General features: G+C 45.0%; 1 protein-coding gene across 1 annotated transcript in view; it reads left to right on the forward strand.

Moving 5' to 3' along the window:
- The first annotated feature begins 5666 nt into the window (after window positions 1-5666).
- Window positions 5667-19036, forward strand: part of CYTH4 (cytohesin 4) — a 36272-nt gene continuing 22902 nt past the window's right edge. Inside the window, exons 1-4 of the mRNA XM_020982535.2 lie at window positions 5667-5949; window positions 15564-15646; window positions 17100-17164; window positions 17667-17733. Of these exons, the coding sequence (XP_020838194.1) occupies window positions 5931-5949; window positions 15564-15646; window positions 17100-17164; window positions 17667-17733 (234 nt within the window). The 5' untranslated portion in view covers window positions 5667-5930. The remainder of the gene's footprint in view (window positions 5950-15563; window positions 15647-17099; window positions 17165-17666; window positions 17734-19036) is intronic.

A 19036-nucleotide genomic window follows, 5' to 3' on the forward strand; every position in this document is an offset into this window, starting at 1 on the left:
TTTGTATCCCTTATATCTCTGGGTAGATGTATTCCTAACCAAACAAGGCGTCAAGGCAATCACAAAAGATAAAATGGATAAATTTGATTACATAAAACCAAAACAGTTCTGCACAAACAAAATTAATGTATCTAGATTAAGAAGGGAAGTGGGCAATTAGAGGAAAAGTCTGTGTATCAAATTTCTCGGATAATGGTTTTGTAGCCAAGATATATAACTCTCAGAAATATATAAAAATAAAAACCATTCCCTGGTAGATAAGTGATCAAAGGATATAAGCAAATGGTTCTCAAAAGAAAAATTGTTAACTACTAGCAACCGTTCGAAAGCCTGCAATCACTAATGATAAGAAAAGGGTAAAACAAAACAACCCTGAGGTTCTGAGGTTACACCTCCTGCCCAGAAAATTGGTAAAGATAATCAAAGATGGCAATAGTCAATAGTTAATGTCAGAGGGGTTATGGGAATATAAGCCCACCAGTGCATTATTTGTTAGAGCATTTTGGAAAACATTTTGAACTTATGCAAGTAAGGTTATTAAAATAGCCACGTGCTTTAACTCCAAGATTCCACTACAAAGCATATCCCCCAAGGAGGTTGCTGATAAAAAGAAAGTCCTCGTAGACACCAAAATATTTACAACAGCACTTTTTTGTGGAAACAAAATAGACATCCATTGATTGGGAATGGCTAAACAAAATGTGGCAAGATAAGATTTTCCCCCACAGACACTGTGTGTATTTGTGGGAGAATATGGCCTAGATTTATGGGGGGAGGTGCTTTATAGTTACTGTTGTCACCATGCCATCTTAGTAAATTGCCTCTGCTAAGAACTGATCGTGTGTGCTAGGTAATTTTTAATAGGAATATATGTGGAGTCATGTGATCATAGGATTATAGATTTAGAGCTGAAAGGAACCTTAGAAGTCATTAAGTCCAACCTCCTCATTTTACAGGTGAGGAAACTGAGACCCAGAGAGGTTAAGGTTTTTTTTGGAGGCAATCATGGTTAAGTGACTTGCCCAGGGTTACACAGCTATTAAGTGTCTGAGGGCAGATTTGGGCTCAGGTCCTCTTCACTCCATTGTGCCACCTAGCTACCCCCCAGAGAGGTTGTCTTGAGGTATAGTAGTAGGAGTACAGAGAGACGAACCCATAGAACCTGAAATAGCCACTGCTCTCTGAAGAACCAGTTTTTTGAATTTAAGGATGAGTTAGGATTCACTTCAATAAAGAGCTTTGTAGCTTAAAGTGCTTTCTTCACAACAAACTAGGGGTAGAGGTATAAGTATTATTATCCCCATTTGGCAAATGGGGAAACTGAGGCACAGAAGGGAGAAGTGACTTGCCCGTGGCCACACACTCAAGGAGTGGCAAGGCCAAAACTCAAGCACAAGTCTCCTGACTCTTAGTTACCTTTCAGGGTATCATAGGCCCACAGAGATTATAACCCTAGAATCACCTCCCATTGACCCAGTATCCTGGTCTTTGGGCAGCCCTCCTGGGCAAAAATTGTCCCATCCTATCTTTAGATAAAAAATGGAAGTCTTTATTGACCTGGTTGGGGAAGGGATTGGAAGCCAAGACTTCCCAGCGTCAACTGAGGGACTGACAAATGGAGAGCCAGTATGTGAGGTTGGGGGAGAGGGGAGACAATCTTCCTTAAAATCAAAGCCATCCCCAAGTGGCTGCCTCAGGAGATGAGGAGCTCCTAACCATGGGAGATGTTCAAGTGGGTTTCTATTCCTCTTGGATGTTGCAGAGGAGGGGTTTATTCCACTTCCATCTGGGAAGAGATCAGATCTGAAGTCCCTTCCAGCTCTGAAATTCCACAGTCTCATAGTCTGTTTTCTTGGGCATGATCGATTGAGCCATTGGACTAAATGCTGCTATTTATGTGCATAAGAGAGCTCACATTGAACACAAGCTGACCCCTCCCCCCTGAGGATTTAGATAGAGGATCACCACCCTCCAAAAGGCCACCTATTTAAGCCTCCAGAAATTAAAAATGGAAGCACTTCCTCTGGCCTCGTGTCATACATATTTGCTCCATGTCTCATAGCCACCATTACCAAATTGTATGTTCCTTGAAGGCAGTGACTGTATAATTTTCCATCTTGGTATTTCTCAACAACAGGCCCAGAGTCTGGCACTTAACAGGCATTTGATATATTTTCAACACAATGTTCAATAACAAATGTAAGCTCCTTGAGGGCAAGGACTTTTTTTCCTTTGGTCTATGTACCCTCAGGACCTACCATAGCATCTTGCTCCTGTTAGGTATGTAATGATGCTGGTTGGGTGGGAGTGAATCCAATTCACTGTTTTCTGTTTCCTCTGGATGCTGAATCCCTCTTCTCTCCTCTTTCTCTCTCTGATTTCCCCTTCTCCTCTTGCCTCTGCCTAGGCTAAAAGGTTAAGCTGTCCCCCCTTTCTGACTGAAACCCCAGTAATTTCACCAAAGAGTTCTTTTTCCTTCTGGACCCCTGAAGGAGTAGGGGCATGTGTGCCCCACCTCTGCCAACTGTCTTTCTACCAAAGAGCAAACATATTGAGATTTAGGGGCAGAAAGAGGAAATTCAGAACACAAGGGGAACTGGTCAGTGTTGAACCAGGTGATAGTGAGGAGAAGTCAATAGGCTGAGGCCAGGCTGTGTGTTTGTGAGTATTTGGAATCAGAGGACCTGGGTTCAAATCCCAGCTATGTCACTTACTAGCTATCTGTCCTTGAGCAAGTAACTTCTCTGACCTTCAGGACTCATCTGTAAAAATGATGGGATTAGACTAGACTCTCTTCCACCTTGAAATCTATGATCCTTCCCTGGTGAAGCCCCTCCATCTTACAGCCTCTCCCTACTCTTATCCTACTCCACACAGACACTTCAGACAGAAAACCTTTAGTATTCCTCTGTCCTGTACTCCAAAGCAATTCATAGCCATCTGCTCACCTCCCCAGTTAGCCTGGCTCCCAGCAAGGGTCTGGAATCCAAGGTTCCATTTGGCATGGAAAAGATGAGAGACCTTTGTGACAGAATGCAGCATGCCATGGATAATGGAGCCAGCCAGAGATGAGGCCTGGGAGTGGAGGGAATGGCCATTGGAGGGAGGATGGGATACCTGCCTTACAGCTCGGGCTGTTACGGAAGTTCTCTACTATGCTCTTGCCCAACTGCTGATGCCCAACATCACACTTGGGGCAGCATGTGAGGCAAAAGGATGTCCACAAAGAGGAAGAAGCTTCCCTTCTGGGAATGGTCAGTGCACAAGCAAAGATACGAGGGAGGGCAGGACAAGATTCAAAAGCAGCCAGTGGTCTAGTTTGACCGGAGCATAGAGTGGACAAAGAGGACTGTTGTGGAATAAAGATGAAAAGTCAGGTTGGATACAGATAGCAAATGGCCCTAAAAGTCAGGGTGGGGAGTTGGTGTTTTGTCCTAGAGGCAATGGAGGGCCACTGAAGTGGAGGAATGATGTAAGGGAGCTGAACTTTGACCAGCCTCCCAACTCGGGAAGCCCGGAAGTTAATGATAAGGCATTAAACTAACCATAAACATGTGTTGAGGCCCTGATCCTTGTGGGATGCATGAACACTTTTTCCTGATGAAATTAATAGGAACAAAATTTGATTAGCAAATATCTTTGCAAAATTTTACATGGCTACGCCCCAGGGACAGAAATAGATCTAAAGGCTACAAAGTACTTTGCAGAGGACACTTCTGTGGAGGAAACATATATTTCAGTACTATGCTAAGTAATATGCACATACATACATACATACATATATATGCATATACACATACACACACATACATACATATATACACGTACACTCTCATTTGATCCTCACAGCACCCTGGGAGGTAGGTGCTGTTATTGTCCTCATTTTACAGACAAGAAAACTGAGTCTAAGACAGGTTAAATGAATTGTCCAAGGTCATATTGCTACTAAGTATCTCAGGCTGGATTTTAATTCATATCTTCTTGACCCAAGTCCAGTGTTCTGCCCTCTGGATAGAGATGGAGAGAAGCAGGAGGAAGTGTCTATATCCTTCCCCTCCCATCAGCTATGGGGTGCAGCAACAGATCAGGAGATAGCCCATCCAGCAATTGGAGAGTTGTTGATTTGAGAAAAATTCAAGGCATAATTGAAGGAGCAGAGAAATGCACACTCCATGCAGGTCCAGAAAGGCAGTCACTAGAGGGAGGAAGCAACTTCAGGGACATGACTTTCTCTGTTTGGCAGCAGGGAAGACAGCCAGCTATGGAGGTGAGCAGACCTTGGTAACCTAGCTGAGCAAGCAATCAAGTGGAGCTGTATAAGGGCATATACAAGAGAGAAAGAACTTCCAGACTCTACAATGCCAAAGGTGGTGACTTGCATTTGCCACACACATATCCTATGCATGTTGTGTCTCACTGTCATTGTACTCAAAATTTGAACTCTCTCTTCCTGTAGACATTGTGCATATTTATAGAAGAGTATATCCCAGGTTTATGGAGAGGGGGTTTTATAGATATTGTTTTTACATCATCTTAGTCAATGTCTTTGCTCTCAGAGCTAATTGTATCTACGGGCTGATTATTAATGAGAAATACATCAGCAGGGGCTTGTGAGTGCCACCCACTCAGGGTAATTATAGAACCCTGAGTTTAGCAGCCACTCTCCAGAGACCCAACTAATAAAGGCAAATCTAAGTTGGGGGAGAAACCCAGAGAGAGTACTACAGGGGCATGGTCAGATCTGTGCTTTAAAAAGATCATTTTGGCAACTACAGGACTAGGAGCCCCTTCTTCTCTTTAATTACATGTTCTCCCTTTTTTCCCCATCTGTCTCTCACAATCTTCCATCAATGGAACTCATACTTCATGTTCATCATAAGCACTGGTCACCCTGCCCTACTTCTGTTCTCCCATTATATTGGTCCCAACCTTCCCCACTTTTCCCCCCAACCAGCCTTCAAAACTGTGTTCCCCGGGGCAGCTAAGTGGCCCAGTGGGTAGAGCACCAGCCCTGAAGTCAGGACGACCTGAGTTCAAATCCGGCCCCAGACCAAACAGCTTGATACTTACTAGCTCTGTGACCCTGGGCAAGTCACAACCCCAACTGCCTAAAAATTAAAAAAAAAAAACCTAAAAAAAGAAATTGTTTTCCCCTCCAATCTGCAGTTCCTTGCAAGGTTCCCTGTCTTTCTGCTCTCCTTCCCACCCCTGCCTTTACTTTCTCTGCCTTCCCCAATTGTCTTCCAATCTTCTCTTCCTTTCTGTCCCTAAGAAATGTCCCAGAAATTGTCAGAACTCAGAGGACCTTATAACATACAACAAAATGATAAAACATTATAACTGGTAGGGAAATTGTGACAGAATGTTAGAGCTTAGAAAGTCGGAGCTGGAAGAGTATGGAATGTAGAAACTGGGTGGGGCCTCAGAACAGAGAATATCAGAGAGCTTAGAATGCAGAATGTTTGAGCTGAAAGGGGCCTTAGAGAATTTCTTGAACTCTAAGGATTTTTTTTTGCTCTCCTCCTTCACAGGCAGACCTCTGGGTCACTTGACCAACATAAGTTTTCTCCTCCTGGGTGTGTCTCACTCCCTTCCTGGCTTCTTTCTCTCTACTGTTGTACTAGCCAGAAATGCAAAGCCCCTGAGGCTCTTGAAGACTTCTTGGGGGCCATTTTTAGGAAGTGTCAGAGTTAGAAACTCCACACAGCAAAACCCCAGAGTCTGAGGACTTCCTCTCTGGCTATGTTGAGGGGGAGGGGCCTGGAGCCCCAAGAACACTAACATGTTCCACCCTGGATGACACATCCTCTGTGTCAGAGAGGCATAGAGGCTACCATCACAGGGGACAGGGACGGCTAGGTCAAGCAGAGGCACAGGAGAAGGCAGAAGCAGGCAGGAGTGGGATTTACCCTCCTCTCTGGGGGTTCAGCATGAATTTGTGTCATCCAGGTAAGTCTCCAGGGGCGGGGCAGGTCCTGAAGAGAGGGCATTGTCATCCTAGAAAGGAGAACTGAACAGAAAAATTGAGGGGAGGAAAGAAAGTAGAGGAGAGAGCTGAGCTTTGTGGCCTTGGCCAAATCACTTTCCTTCTCTGAGACTCAGTTTCTTCATCACTAAAATATTTAAATCTCATGATCCTATAAAAGGAATGCCCCACTCCAGCCTGGAGCTGGGTGGCCAGGAGGAGCATTTCATTGTGAGAAATGGTCCATCTTACTTTTCTCTCCTCTACCCATGGCCAGCTTAGCCACAGGAGGAAGAATCGGGAGCAATGAGGAGAGAGGCAGATTGCAGCCTAATGTAAGAAAAAGCTTCCTAAAATTCAGAGCTGGGCCAAAGGGGAATGGAGTGAGCTCCCCACCACTGGGGGAGGGGTCTTCAAGGGGAGACAGAAGTACTACTTGTGAGGGATATTGTAGATGGGATTTCTGGTGACATCCAGATTGGGCCAGATCTCTCCAGAGAGGTCCCTTCTACCACTGAGTTTCTGTGACTAGGAGTCATCATTGTGAGGGCAAGAAAGGGGAAAAGAGGGAGGGGAAAAGGAACTATGAATTCACTCCTTCATTTATGTATTCTTTAAATAGTTATTAAGCTTTTAATGTGTGCAAGATACTTGTCACAGTTCACTTTGAGTATAATAGCATAGAATCAAGAGTTAGGAGAAACCTTAGAACAGAAAACATCAGAGCTAGTAGGGACCTCAAAACCTGGAATATCAGAGGTGGGAAGATCCTTAGAACAGGGAATGTCAAAGCTGGGAGAGAGCTTAGAACATGGAAAGTCAGAGTCTGGAGGCATCGTTTAATCCAGGCTCAAATGAAAAAAAAAATCAATGAGAGGTCCAGGTCACAGAGGTTCTCTCTTTTGCTGCTTGAGGATTTCCCACAATTCCCTTGTCCTTTGGAGACAAATGGCAGGGGGTTGGGAGACAAGGGGAGTCTGGAAATCATATTTTCCATTTCAAGAGTCAAGTTATGAATTGTGTTTGTGTGATTCAGTAACTGCCTGGACTCCCATCCCTGAGATGCTCTGATTGTAACAAAATAATGCTTTGGCAGGGCTTAGAGCACAGGACCCACCCTAAAGCAGTGGGAGGGAGCCTACTGAGGGAAGACACTGCGTTTTGACCTTTCTTTGTATCCCCAGAGTCTAGCACAGTGACTGATATGCAGAAGGCGATTAATAAATGCTTGTTGGCTCACAAATCAACCAATCAATAAGCATTATTAAGTACCTAATATGTTCTAGGCATTGTTCTAGGGCTACAATGAAAGTACAACAGTCCCTGTCCTCAGGGAGTTTATATTCTCTCAGAAGAGACAATGTGTGTGTGTGTGTGTGTGTGTGTGTGTGTGTGTTGTGTGTACATCTATATACACACATAGACATATTCACTACTGTTGTTCGGTTGAGTCTGACTCTTCATGACTCCATTATGGGAGTTTCTTGGCAAAAATACTGGTGGAACTTGCCATTTCCTTCTCCAGTGGATTAAGGCAGATAGAGGTTAAGTGCCTTGCCCAAGGTCACACAGTTAGTAAGTGTCTGAGGCTGGATTTGAACTCAGGTCTTCTTGACTCCAGCCCCAGCCACTGGGCGACCTGTATAAAATATATGATTCCCTACTCCACAAACCTCTTTTCATCCACTCTTATCACCTGCTTATAGCAAAATCTCTGATATTGCTTCATTAATGCAGAATACAAATCACTGCTCCTTTCCCCCTAGTAGAATGAGCCTTAAGCTCCACTGGGGATGAAAGAGGAAGCCTGGCTCAGTGTAAAGGGCATTGGATAAGGAGATAGAAGAGCTAAACCTGTCACTTATTCCCTTCTCAGTCCTGGATTTCACGTGTACCATGGGCCTCATTTTATAGATTTGTTCTCATCTATAAAATGAAGAGATTGGCCTACACTGCTAGTATCTTCTTCCCTTCGAATTATCTTGTATTGTATCTCTACATATTAACATATTATTCCCCTATTTGGATGTAAGCTGCTCGAGGGCAGGGACTATTTCCTTTTTGTCTTAGTATCCCCAGCAACTAATTCAGTGCCTGGTTCATAGTAACCACTTCATAGACACTTGTTTGTTGATTGATAAATCATTTGATGGCTTCTGCTGTCTCTTTCACCTCAAGGTCCATGTGTCTTCCACCTGGGTTTGACTCACAGCTTGGTTATTTGTGTAACCTTGGGTCAGTCCCTCTGCCTGTGGGCCTCAGTTTCCCCAAGGGTCTCACAAGAGATTGGATCAGATTGTTCCTAGGGGCTCTAAATCTTATGACAGTAGTTGGCCCATCTCAAAGGCATGTCTTGTATAAACAAATAGCTCAACTAGGAGAGGGGAGAGAGCTGGCTCTGCAAGCCCCTTGATACATAAGAAGTCCAGTCTGCAGGCTCTCTCAGGACCAGCTTATGACTAGGTCTTTATAAGCCAGGATTAATTCAAGGCCCAGGATTTAAAATTGGGCCACAGCTTCTTCCTGATAAGAAACTTCATTATGGTAGTGAAGCTTAGAATCCCTGGTAGAAACGAGCCTCCCAAGGCTGGTCTTGGCACACTTAATCCAACTGTAGGCCCTTGATACTAGGGGTAGCTGCTAGATGTAGGGGTCCATTGTGACAGTCTCTGAAAGGCCAGGATCACCTCCACACCGCAGATCCATTGAATGTAAGAAAATTTCAGGGAAGAAATTGAATTTCCACATTGTAATTAAGAGCTCCCATTCCCAGCTTTCTCAGACTTCAGGGTTTCAGGGGTGTTTTAATTACAGCTCCATGAGGAAGGGGAAATGGTTATTCTTACTTGCATGAGGAAACTCAGGTTCAGAGAGGGCTAGTGACCTGCCTAGAGGTACACAACAACTAGCATGTAGCAGGATTAACATTCGAACCCACGTCTTCCAACTCCAAATCCCACTTCTGCCATTTGCTAGATATGTGACCAGTGAACAAGTTGCTCTGGGACTCTGTTTCCTCATCTGCCAAATGTCAGGGTTGGACTATATGACCTCTAAAGGCTCTCCTGGTTCTAAATCTATGATCCTATAATAATCGGTAAAGTGGAAGCCTAAGGATGTCTTCAAGACCTAATGCATCCCCCTATGTTCAGTCGACACCAATTTCTGCAATTTGTAGCAAGAAAACAGAGGTCCAGAGAGGTGATTTGATTTGCCCAAGGTCACACAGGAGGGAGCCCCAGACGGGGAACTCATACCTAGGTCTCTGGATTGCAAATCCATCACTGTTTGCATTCTCCTCAGCTGTCTGCCTTCTTGTCATCTCTCAAAAAGTTCCGGGGCTCAGCCTCCCCTCCCCCGCAACAGGAAGGTAAGGGGACCTGCTGGGTGAGATAGACATCCCGACCACAGAGAATTGTTTAGAAATGATCTAAAAGGCGTCTGGCGCTGGGCGGGAAACAAAACCAGCTTCACCGAGCAGCCCGGACCCTTGTAAAAACAGAGGGAGCCACTGGTTGGCGTGAGCTGGTGGGGTACACCCACAAACCAGGCCGGCCTGCTCAGTGAGCAGCCGCTTCCGCTTCTGAGAGGCTGCCTCGCTTTCCAGGCCCTCCCCGCACTCCCCCCGGGAGGGTCCGGTTCCTCCAACCCCTCTGGAAACATCTGCCCCCTCGCAGGGGCATCGCCCCGCCCATGGGCTTGTGAGTATCTCTGTCCGGGAAAGGGGAAGTGACTCCAGCTGTCCTGAAAGCCGGTCTTGCACATTAAATGATTTCTAAAAATACTGATGGGAAAGAGGAAGGAAAAAACCAGAAGCAGGTCAGGGACTGGCCGCCTGGAGCGCCAGGATCACTGGGGCGGGGCCGACTCTGAAGAGGTCTTTGACAGCTGGGGAGACTGAATGATTGACTATGCAAGTGAGCTGAAGCACTACACTGATCACCCCCATTTTCCAGATGAGGAAACTGAGGCTCAGAGAGGGGAAATTACTTGAGCACGGTTACTTAGATGATGAGTATCAGAATTTGAAGCCTAAGTGTCACTAACACCGAATCCAGCATTCTAGCCACTCTGTCATGTTCAAGTCAAAAAGCATTTTCTTTAAGCTCCTACTATGTGCCAGGCACTAGGAATAGCCCAAGGAGCTCACAGTCTAAAACTGCCGCTTACCTGGTAAAACTGAAAGGCCCTTCCGGTATTTATGAGCAGGGTAGTTTCTCTGAGCCACAGATTCCTATCTGTAAAGTAGAGTCAATAATCCACGACCTCCCAAGGTTGTGTGGGGGCAAGGATTTGGTAAAGACTACATAAACTTGAGTGATTCTGGTGATGCCCTCTCTGTCTGCTGATTTGCCTCTCTTCCCCTTTCTCAGTGCCGAGTGAAGCCCAGAGTGTATTTTGAGTTTGTTTTTGTTTTTTCTGAGTGTGAGTTTCTTGCATGGAATGACAACAGCCAATCTCTCTAGAGACCTGCAGGGTGTCCAAAGCACTTTCTAGGCATTATCTCCTCACTTGAACCCCATGAAGCATGTCAAGCAAGAATTAGTACCCCCATTTTCTAGAGGAGAAAACTGAGGTTGAGGAGCCTGTCCAGGACTACAGCTTTATGAAGTGTCATAGGCAGGGTTAAAACCCACATCCTGTCCCACACCAAGCTCAGTGTTGTTTCCAATATGTCCTTACAGGAGGACAAAATAAAGCTACAAAACTTAGCATAGTCCTTTATTGTTCAAGAGGACAGGTGGCACAGTGGAGAGATCACTGAATCTTATATCAGGAAGAGCTGGGCTGAAATCCCAATCTGTGTGACCCTGGACAAGTCATTGAGCCTCTAAGCCTCAGTTTCCTCATTCAAGGTAGAGGAAAGGTGCCCTAGTGGATACAGAATTGACCTTGGACCCTAGAAACAATGATGTCAAACTCAACTAGAAACAAATCTCTGTGGGGGCATATTGATCCAGAAAACCATAAATTAACATTATCCATGTTGCATTGTATTTTTATTTATTTTGTTAAATGTTTCCCAATTCCATTTTAATCTAGTTCAGGTGATTTTAAAGAATTTTTTTTTACCTTTTTGGTGAGGCAGTCGGGATTAAGTGACTTGCCCAGGGTCACACAGCTAGTAAGTGTCAAGAATCTGAGGTCATATTTGAACTCAGGTCCTCCTGACTCCAAGGCAGGAGCTCCATCCAACTCGATGCCCCTTTACCACTTACTTTTGAAGGTCATGTCATAAAGAGCAGCTTGGCAACCACCTATGAGATTTGGTATAAAAATGTAATGCAATATAGATAATAGTAATCTGTAGTTTTCTAAGTCTGCTTATCTAAACTCCCTAAGTGTAGCTAAGTAAGAGATCTCTTACTGCCTCCTCCCTTATCTTGAGTTTCAATTCCTCATTACCTATTTTTGTTCTGTCTTTACCAGTTTGAAAATTGTTCCCCTCAGTAGAGAAAATAGAAGCAAATGAAGAATTGAGTGGTTCTATCTTCTCCCTGTCATTACATAGCACACCCACAAGCAGCAATCCTATTTCTTCTTTGATCTTCCATTTACTGCTCTGCAGAACTTTAAATGTCCTTCCTTTTGCCATACTATTCATCAGTTCTATTCAATTCACCAACTAGTTACTTTGTGCAAGGCACCAGAGGCAGAAAATGAGGCAGTGCCTTCCTTCAAGAGGCTTACATTCTACTGAGGGTATATCATTAGTAGCTTCAGGCTGTGTTGAGTTGAGCCCTCCAGACACAATGTTTCCAGGATGACATTACTCTTCTGTATTCTTCCTCAATTATCTGCCCTAGCATCTATCTACTCTAAGCATGTGTTTTGTTTTGTTGTGTATTAGTAGATTGCTGACTTTGCTTGGCAGCCTCATCTATTTAGTTGGACAGCTCCCCCTTCCCTTCCTTGGGATCATTTCTGTTTGTGTCATCAGGATTTTCTTCTTTGAGAGCATCCCATGCCTCCTGAGTCAACTTCCTCCATCAAATTTTAGGCCATGGCATCCTCTTGGAAAGCTTTCCCCAAAATCGAGTGTCACACTGTGCCCAGATCCCCCTTTGTTACCTGCTCAGGCTCTAAAATGGAGAAGTCACTCCCCTGCAAGCTTCCTGTTATTTCTACCCTCTGGTTGGTCAGAATAAGGCCCATAAAAGTCATTCAGCTGGTTATTTCCTTTACCTTCTGAAGAATGAAATTGCCATCAAGGCCAACCGAGCAACTTGGATGTTCGTAGTGAAAGACATCCTTCAAATGTCCCCTTCAACACTATATCATGCCTGCCATGCCGAGCTGACGTCCTTCTCAGACTCATCATCATCCATTGCGTCCTTTTCATCAGGTGGTCTATAGCACTCTCCTATCACAATATAGATTATGGTCCTCCCTCTAGAATCTTCACCCACATGCCATCGGATTGCTCATTAGACATTAGATCCAGAGCTGAGAGGAACGTTAGTGGTTATACAATCTAACGAGCTCATTTTACAGATGGGTAAACTGAGGTCCAGAGAAGTGACTTTTTCAAAGTCCCTCAGGTAAGAGGTAGTGGAGTCAGGATTCAAACCCAGATTGTCCAACTCCAAATCATGATTCCATGTCTCCCACTCTTGGCTAATGAATTTCCCCATATGATTATATGTTCTTGATATACCCCTCCTCTTATCCAATCTGCTCCCTTTTGAATAAGAGACCACTCTCTATTGGCTATCATGAGCCATGTTCCACTAAGTCTCAGTGATAATTAGACTTAAAGCCTGGCTTTGTGATTTCTTTGACATAGGTAATTCCCTTATGAGAAAACTCCCTCTACCCATGCAGGTGGGCACCTTCTCAGAAACTTCCAGCCTTAAGGAATTGCCTAGGGCAGTGAGGGATTATGTAACTTGCCCCTGGTCACACAGTCAATCTATGTCAGAGATGGGACTGGAAACCAGTTTATGTTGTGCACCCAGGCTATTCATTGTCACCAACAAGAAGACAAATAGCTTCCTGTCTTCTGGGTAAGGACTCGTGGTTAGCACCTCAACTCCTTACCATGATCCCCTGTCTTTATATCAGCCCTAGATCGATATGTGCCAATGGGGAAGATTAAGCCCTCAGAAATCTACCAGCAATTGTGCAATCCGGAGCAAGTCAGTTATTGGCTCTGAGACTCACTTTCTTCATCTATAAGACAGGAGAAACAATAACTCCTACCACATAGGGCATTATGGGACTTAAATACAATAAAACACATGAAGCAATTTGCAAACCTTGAAGTACTAAATGTCAGCTTGTTGTTATCATTATCATTCTTTTGTTCTAATGAAAAATCACTGGCTTTGGAGTCAGAGGGCCTGGGTTCAAATTTACTACCTGAAAACCCTTAACCCATCACTTAATCACCAGAGTCTCAGTTTAATTATTTATAAAATGAGAGGATAGGACTAGATGTCTTTTGAAGACATTTCCAACACGAAAATTGTGATCCTATAAGCCTAAGATTTTTTTTAAAACTACAACTCAAACAGAAACAATCCTGGGTCAAGTTGCTACCCTGTTATTATTCCTTTATTCTTAATGTTCTATATAGACTAATGCATAAGTGAATAAAAGCCTTCTTTTTGTAGCTGGATGAAGGCATTAGGATGTCAGCTGATCCTGGGTAGGTAGACTCACCAAAAGCATCCTCTGGACAGCTCCGAGAGCAGAGTGGGCAGCAGGGGTAATGCACATTTCATCTTCTTCCCATGGAATCTTGATCTCCTCCTTCTATTTTGAAAACTTTTCATTCCATGTAGCTCGGAGATGATGAGTATTTGGCAAAGTAATATCTATAAAATATTGTTCTTAAATTTTAATAATCAATGTCAGGTATTTTTGTGGGGGGGGTTTTGTGTCTATTTGGGGGAAATAGTTCGATCCATGATAATGGTCTAGTTTGGGTGTTGTTGAAGTTTGATTGAGTTCAACAGTCCCTTGGTTGAGTTCTCCAAGTTGTTCTGAGGTGTGTTTGAGCATTTCTCATCACCATGATTATTATTATTAGGGTAAGGATAAGGACTCTCTGGTGAGAAAACTGCTTCTACCAATACAAGTTGGCACCTCCTTTGAAACTCATAGCCTTTGAGAGCTGTCTGTGGTACTAAGAGGTTAAGTGACTTGCGTAGGGTCATGCAACCAGCCTGTGTCAATGATGAGGCTTGACCTCAGATCTTTCCAATTTTGAGGCTAGCTCTCTATTCACTACACTGTGCTGTGTCTCTAGTATTATTAATCATCATTTTTTAGCAGACAGGAAATTCATGATCTTTTCTTCAATATTTCAGAGGTTGCATGATTTCATTAATGTGAGTCCTCCCTCTAACTGCCATAGGCCACAGCCCAGCAGTTAGCCATGTTCATTAGTTCTTGAGGCCAACGTAATTCCTCTGCCAGTGGCCGGCTTTCTCATGATGAACCCGATTGAACTCAGTCAGGTGGATCCTTGGGAGAATGAAGCACAGCCCACATTCAAAGCTTTGCCCCCTTGGTAGGATTGCCAGAATAGGCTTTTAGAACAGATTTTGAAAATCTTATGGGACCTTCCAGGTACAATAAGATTTCTGAGAGGAACTTTAGTGCTGGTCATGCCTTCTAGAGCCCTAAAGCCCAAGAAGATATTCCACTCTTCCCAAAGGGTGCCATTCCACAGATCTACCAATGGGACTACTGATAGGGAACGGAGTCTGAAGCCTGAGCTGGGGGTGGGGGAATTCTCTCAGACACAGAGGAATGGCAGAAAGAGGCCTAGGCTGGGAGGCAAAGACCTAAGGTCAAACCCCAACTCTGTGCAGCCTGGGATAATCCACTTCTCTCTGGATCTCACTTTACCCATGTTTACTACAATGGCCGGGGCTGGACCAAGCGCCCTTTAAGGCCCTTGAGGTTCCAATGATCCATGATCTCCAGGATCAGGAAGTTTTCTAGCTCTTTTGATCTGCAAAGTGATTCATGGACGTTAGCTCATTTGGTTCTCATAACAACCATGTGAGGTAGGTGCTATTATTATTCCCATTATACAGATGGGAAAACTGAGATGAAGAAAAGTAGAGTGACTTGCCCATGGTTGCACAGTCAGTAAGAATCTGAGGTGGGATTTTAACCCAGGTCTTCCTGACTCCAAGTTTAGAAGTCTATCTAGATTAACAGAACATAGGTTCAAACCCAACCTCTGATTTTTATTGTCTGTGTTACTATGGGCAGGTCACCTTCCCTTCCCTGAGCCTCAGTTTCCTCATTTGCAAAGTGAGGGCTTAAAGTAGATGGCCAGTTCTAGATCTATGATTCTATGATCCATATACCTAGGGCTGTGTGAGTAAATGTTTAACAACCAACTCCCCTTTGCACGTCACACTTACCTGCATTATTATCATCATTATTATCATTTTCTCTCCATCACTTTTTTAAGTCTAGAGATAACCAACCAAACAATAAATTGAGCCCTGATTTGGAGCATTTGCCAATTTCTGAGGTAAATGCTCATGCTGAAATTTAACAATCAGCTCTCCAGGGCATGAGCCCTCTCTAGCCTCCCCCTGCCTATATCCCACCAGCATTTCTCCATTTTCAGACCCACCGGAGCTGAGTCAAATTGAAGTTGAGGAGCTCCAGACAATCCAGTGGCATCGGAAACAGCTTCTGGAGGACATCCAGGTCCGTGTCCCTGCCCCTACCCAGGGACCAGCTGCTGGCTAGTACCCAACCAGATGTGACCCGTTACCACAAGCAAAGGTTTTAGCCAAGCCTTCCTGATTCATGGCTTAGGAAAGAGGAAGAAAAGCAGCCCACCACACCAAAGAGGCAAATTTCAGCTCGTTGTCAGTAAAAATCCTCCTAGTAATCTGAGCTGTCACAGTGTAATGGATTGCCTGGGTTGGTAGTGAGCTCTCTATCACTGGAGGTTTTCAAGCAGAAGTTGGATGACCCTTTGACAAGGGTGTTGACGTGGGCATTCCAATTGAGGTATGGGTCCAACTATATGGTCCCTGAGGTCTTTTCCCACTCTTAGATCCAAGATGGCAAAGAATCAGCACCTTGTGGCTGAAACCTGTTTACCAAGCGGTGGCTGTATTTCTGAAGTAGCCAGGAACATCCCTGTTCCCCTCTGGAAAGCCACTGGGAGAAAGGCTGCCCTCCCTCCTTTCCAGTGCCTCTGAGGATAACTTGGGGCAGATCTCTTCTCTCGGGTCCCCAGTTCAGAGCTCTACCAATGGGAGAGAATCCTCTTTGCCACTGGGCTTCTCCTGAAGGTACGGGTTTCAAACCTTTGATGGACTGATGACAGAAGGATCTTCTTTGATTATGCATTATCATGCATCCTCAGTCCAGCCATACTGGCCTACTTTCCCAACTCCACACTTTTGCCTAGGCCATTCTCCAGGCCTCAGGGGTGCTGTGGAGACTGAAACTAAAATAATCTGGAAAGTTCTTATTATCTGGTATATTGACATCCCTCGGGCCCTTAGGTCTTAGTCCTGGATGAGGTTGGAGTACGCCTATTTGTAAACATTTATCAAGTACCTAGTGTATACTAGGCACAGTATTAGGTGCTGAGAATTCAAAGATAAAAGTAAAATGGCCCCTGCTCTCAAGGAGTTTATGGTGTAAGAGGGAAGGGATGGTAGATAATGTGAACATGTAGAAATATATGCAGAATATACACACAAATGAATAGAGTATAGCATAGGAGAAGACAGGAAGAGAATTTATCATAGGTTTACTGTTGCTCCACCAGAAGGTGGTGCTGGAACTGAGTTTTAAAGGAAGCATTCCTAAAGGCAGAGATGAAAAAGGAGGGTGCTCCAGGCATGAGGGACAGCCGGTACAAAGGCATGGAGGTGGGAAATTGAGCATCATGTTCAAAGTAGACCAGTATGGTTGGGTCTAAGTACACGTGGAGGAGAGTAATACATAATCAGGCTGAAGAGGCAGAAAGGGCAAAGTTGCCCTGGGGACCACTGGGGACTCTGGGAAGGACTAATTCAATGGCAGGCTGACCCCTGGGTCCTCCCAGTTACACACACAGCTTCCACCCTGGTTACTATCTAACTCCATTCTTTCCTCTTTGCCTCGGCGTCTCCTGGGTGGCACATCCCTACTCCCACAGAAGCTGAAAGATGAAATTGCAGAAGTGTTTGCCCAGATTGACTGCTTCGAGAATGCAGAGGAGAGGTGAGGGTGAAAGGGAGTGGGTAGGCACGTGCAGAACTTTGAGGTTTGGGTGTTACAATGATAGTTCACACATAAATTAGGAACTAGGTTTGTTTTTTATTTCCCCTGGAGGAAAATAGTTTGGAGTAGGGGGCTAGTGACAGTGCAGAGGACAAAGAAGAAAAGGTATGGCCTCACTTTCCCATGAGGGTCAAGGGAAACCACAAGCCCCGGGTTGGCACGTACCAGCACTGGGATCCCATGGGTCGGTGCAGGCCAGCAGAGAACCGTGACACCAGAACCAGGAAGGAAGCACATCCTGGCAGGGGAAAATGCTCAGCTGTCCCGTCAGAAGGGAATGGGGAGTGAAGGAAGGAATGAGGAAGCCGACATCCACAGTGAAGTCATATTGAGCCAGAGAGGGGCATTCCTGAAGGCAAAGGCCTAGAGGGGGGATTCTGCAGCAGAGGAGGAGGGGGCCTGGCTGGGCTGACAGTCTGACTGTTTCCTTCTCTGCTTCCAGTCGCCAGGCCCAGAAGGAGAAAGAACTATGCATCGGCAAGAAGAAATTCAACATGGACCCCAGCAAGGTAAGCGTTAAAGGGGATGAACCAGGGGCTACCGAGAAGGATGGCTCTATCTCTGGGCAGTGTCCAGCCAAGCTATCAGGGAGAAAATCTCTAGAGCCTGGGAGACTTCAGGCTCCACCATCCAAAGGCATGGATCAGTTTCCACACTGGGCAAGTATAGAAAGCGGGAAAAGCATCCCACAGTAGATCAGGTAAATTCTCAGCAAGATAGGCCAAGAGAAATAATTTTTTTGGTGATGTGTGTTCGTAGGGAATGGGGGTTAAGCCCCTGATTTTATCAGTTTGGTGAACAAGTGGAGAAACTGCCTCCACTGACGTAGATCTGGGGGTGGCTAGGTCTGGAAATAGATAGAGCACCTGCTGGGTGGGGAGTCAGGAAGCCCTGAGTTCAAATCTATCCTCGGGTACTTAGTAGCTGTGTGACCTTGAGTAAGTCACTTAATCTCTTTTTGCCTCAATTTTCTCATCTGTGAAATGGTGATAATAATAGCCCCAACCTCCCAGGGTGGCTGTGAGGATCAAATGAGTTACTTGTCAAGTGCTTAGCAGTCCTATATAAATCATCTGTGATTTCCCATCATACAGTATTCCTTGGAGCATCCAAGACTGGCTTCCTATCTACAGTGCCTCAGTTTCTCAAAATAACAACAACAACAGTTTTTTCTCTCCCTCCCTTCATAGCCTCCTCATGGTGTTAAAATTCCCGCTGGGCTCCTGAGGGGTAGGAGAGCTTTCAAAGAGCCTGGTGGTGGTCTCCATGTCTGCATGACTCTGTCCCCAGTGTAATCTGTGTAAGAAAGACAATAACCATTCCTCTAGAACTTTCCAAAGCCTTCAGTGGGTTTTCCTCAGACTAGTCCTGTGAGGCAGGAAGTGGAAGGGTGATTATCTCCATTCTACAGATCAGAAAATCCTAGATTTAGAGCTAGGAGGGACCTTAGTATAGTCTAACCTCCCTATTTGACAGATGGGCAAACTGAGCCCCAGAGAAGTGACTAGCCTAAGGTTACACAGGTAGGGAATCTCATATTATGAATCATGAATTCCAGGCTGGAAGGGACCTTAGAGACTAGCCTCACCTCCCCATTTGATAGATGGGCAAACTGAGGCCCAGAGAGGTGAAGTAACCTGGCCAAGACCAAAAGGGCAGCAAGTGGTAGAACTTGTAATCCAGCTCAGGTCCTCTGCTCTTTCCATAGCATTATGCTGCTCCTACAGAGTCACAGCTGCTCTCCCCTTCTCCCTCCCCCACTCACATCACCTGCACCAATGGTGTAGCTGTTTACACACACACACACACACA

The sequence above is a fragment of the Phascolarctos cinereus genome, unplaced genomic scaffold (assembly GCF_003287225.1).
Source record: "Phascolarctos cinereus isolate Bilbo 61053 unplaced genomic scaffold, phaCin_HiC Scaffold_1;HRSCAF=81, whole genome shotgun sequence".
NCBI classification, from domain to species: domain Eukaryota; kingdom Metazoa; phylum Chordata; class Mammalia; order Diprotodontia; family Phascolarctidae; genus Phascolarctos; species Phascolarctos cinereus.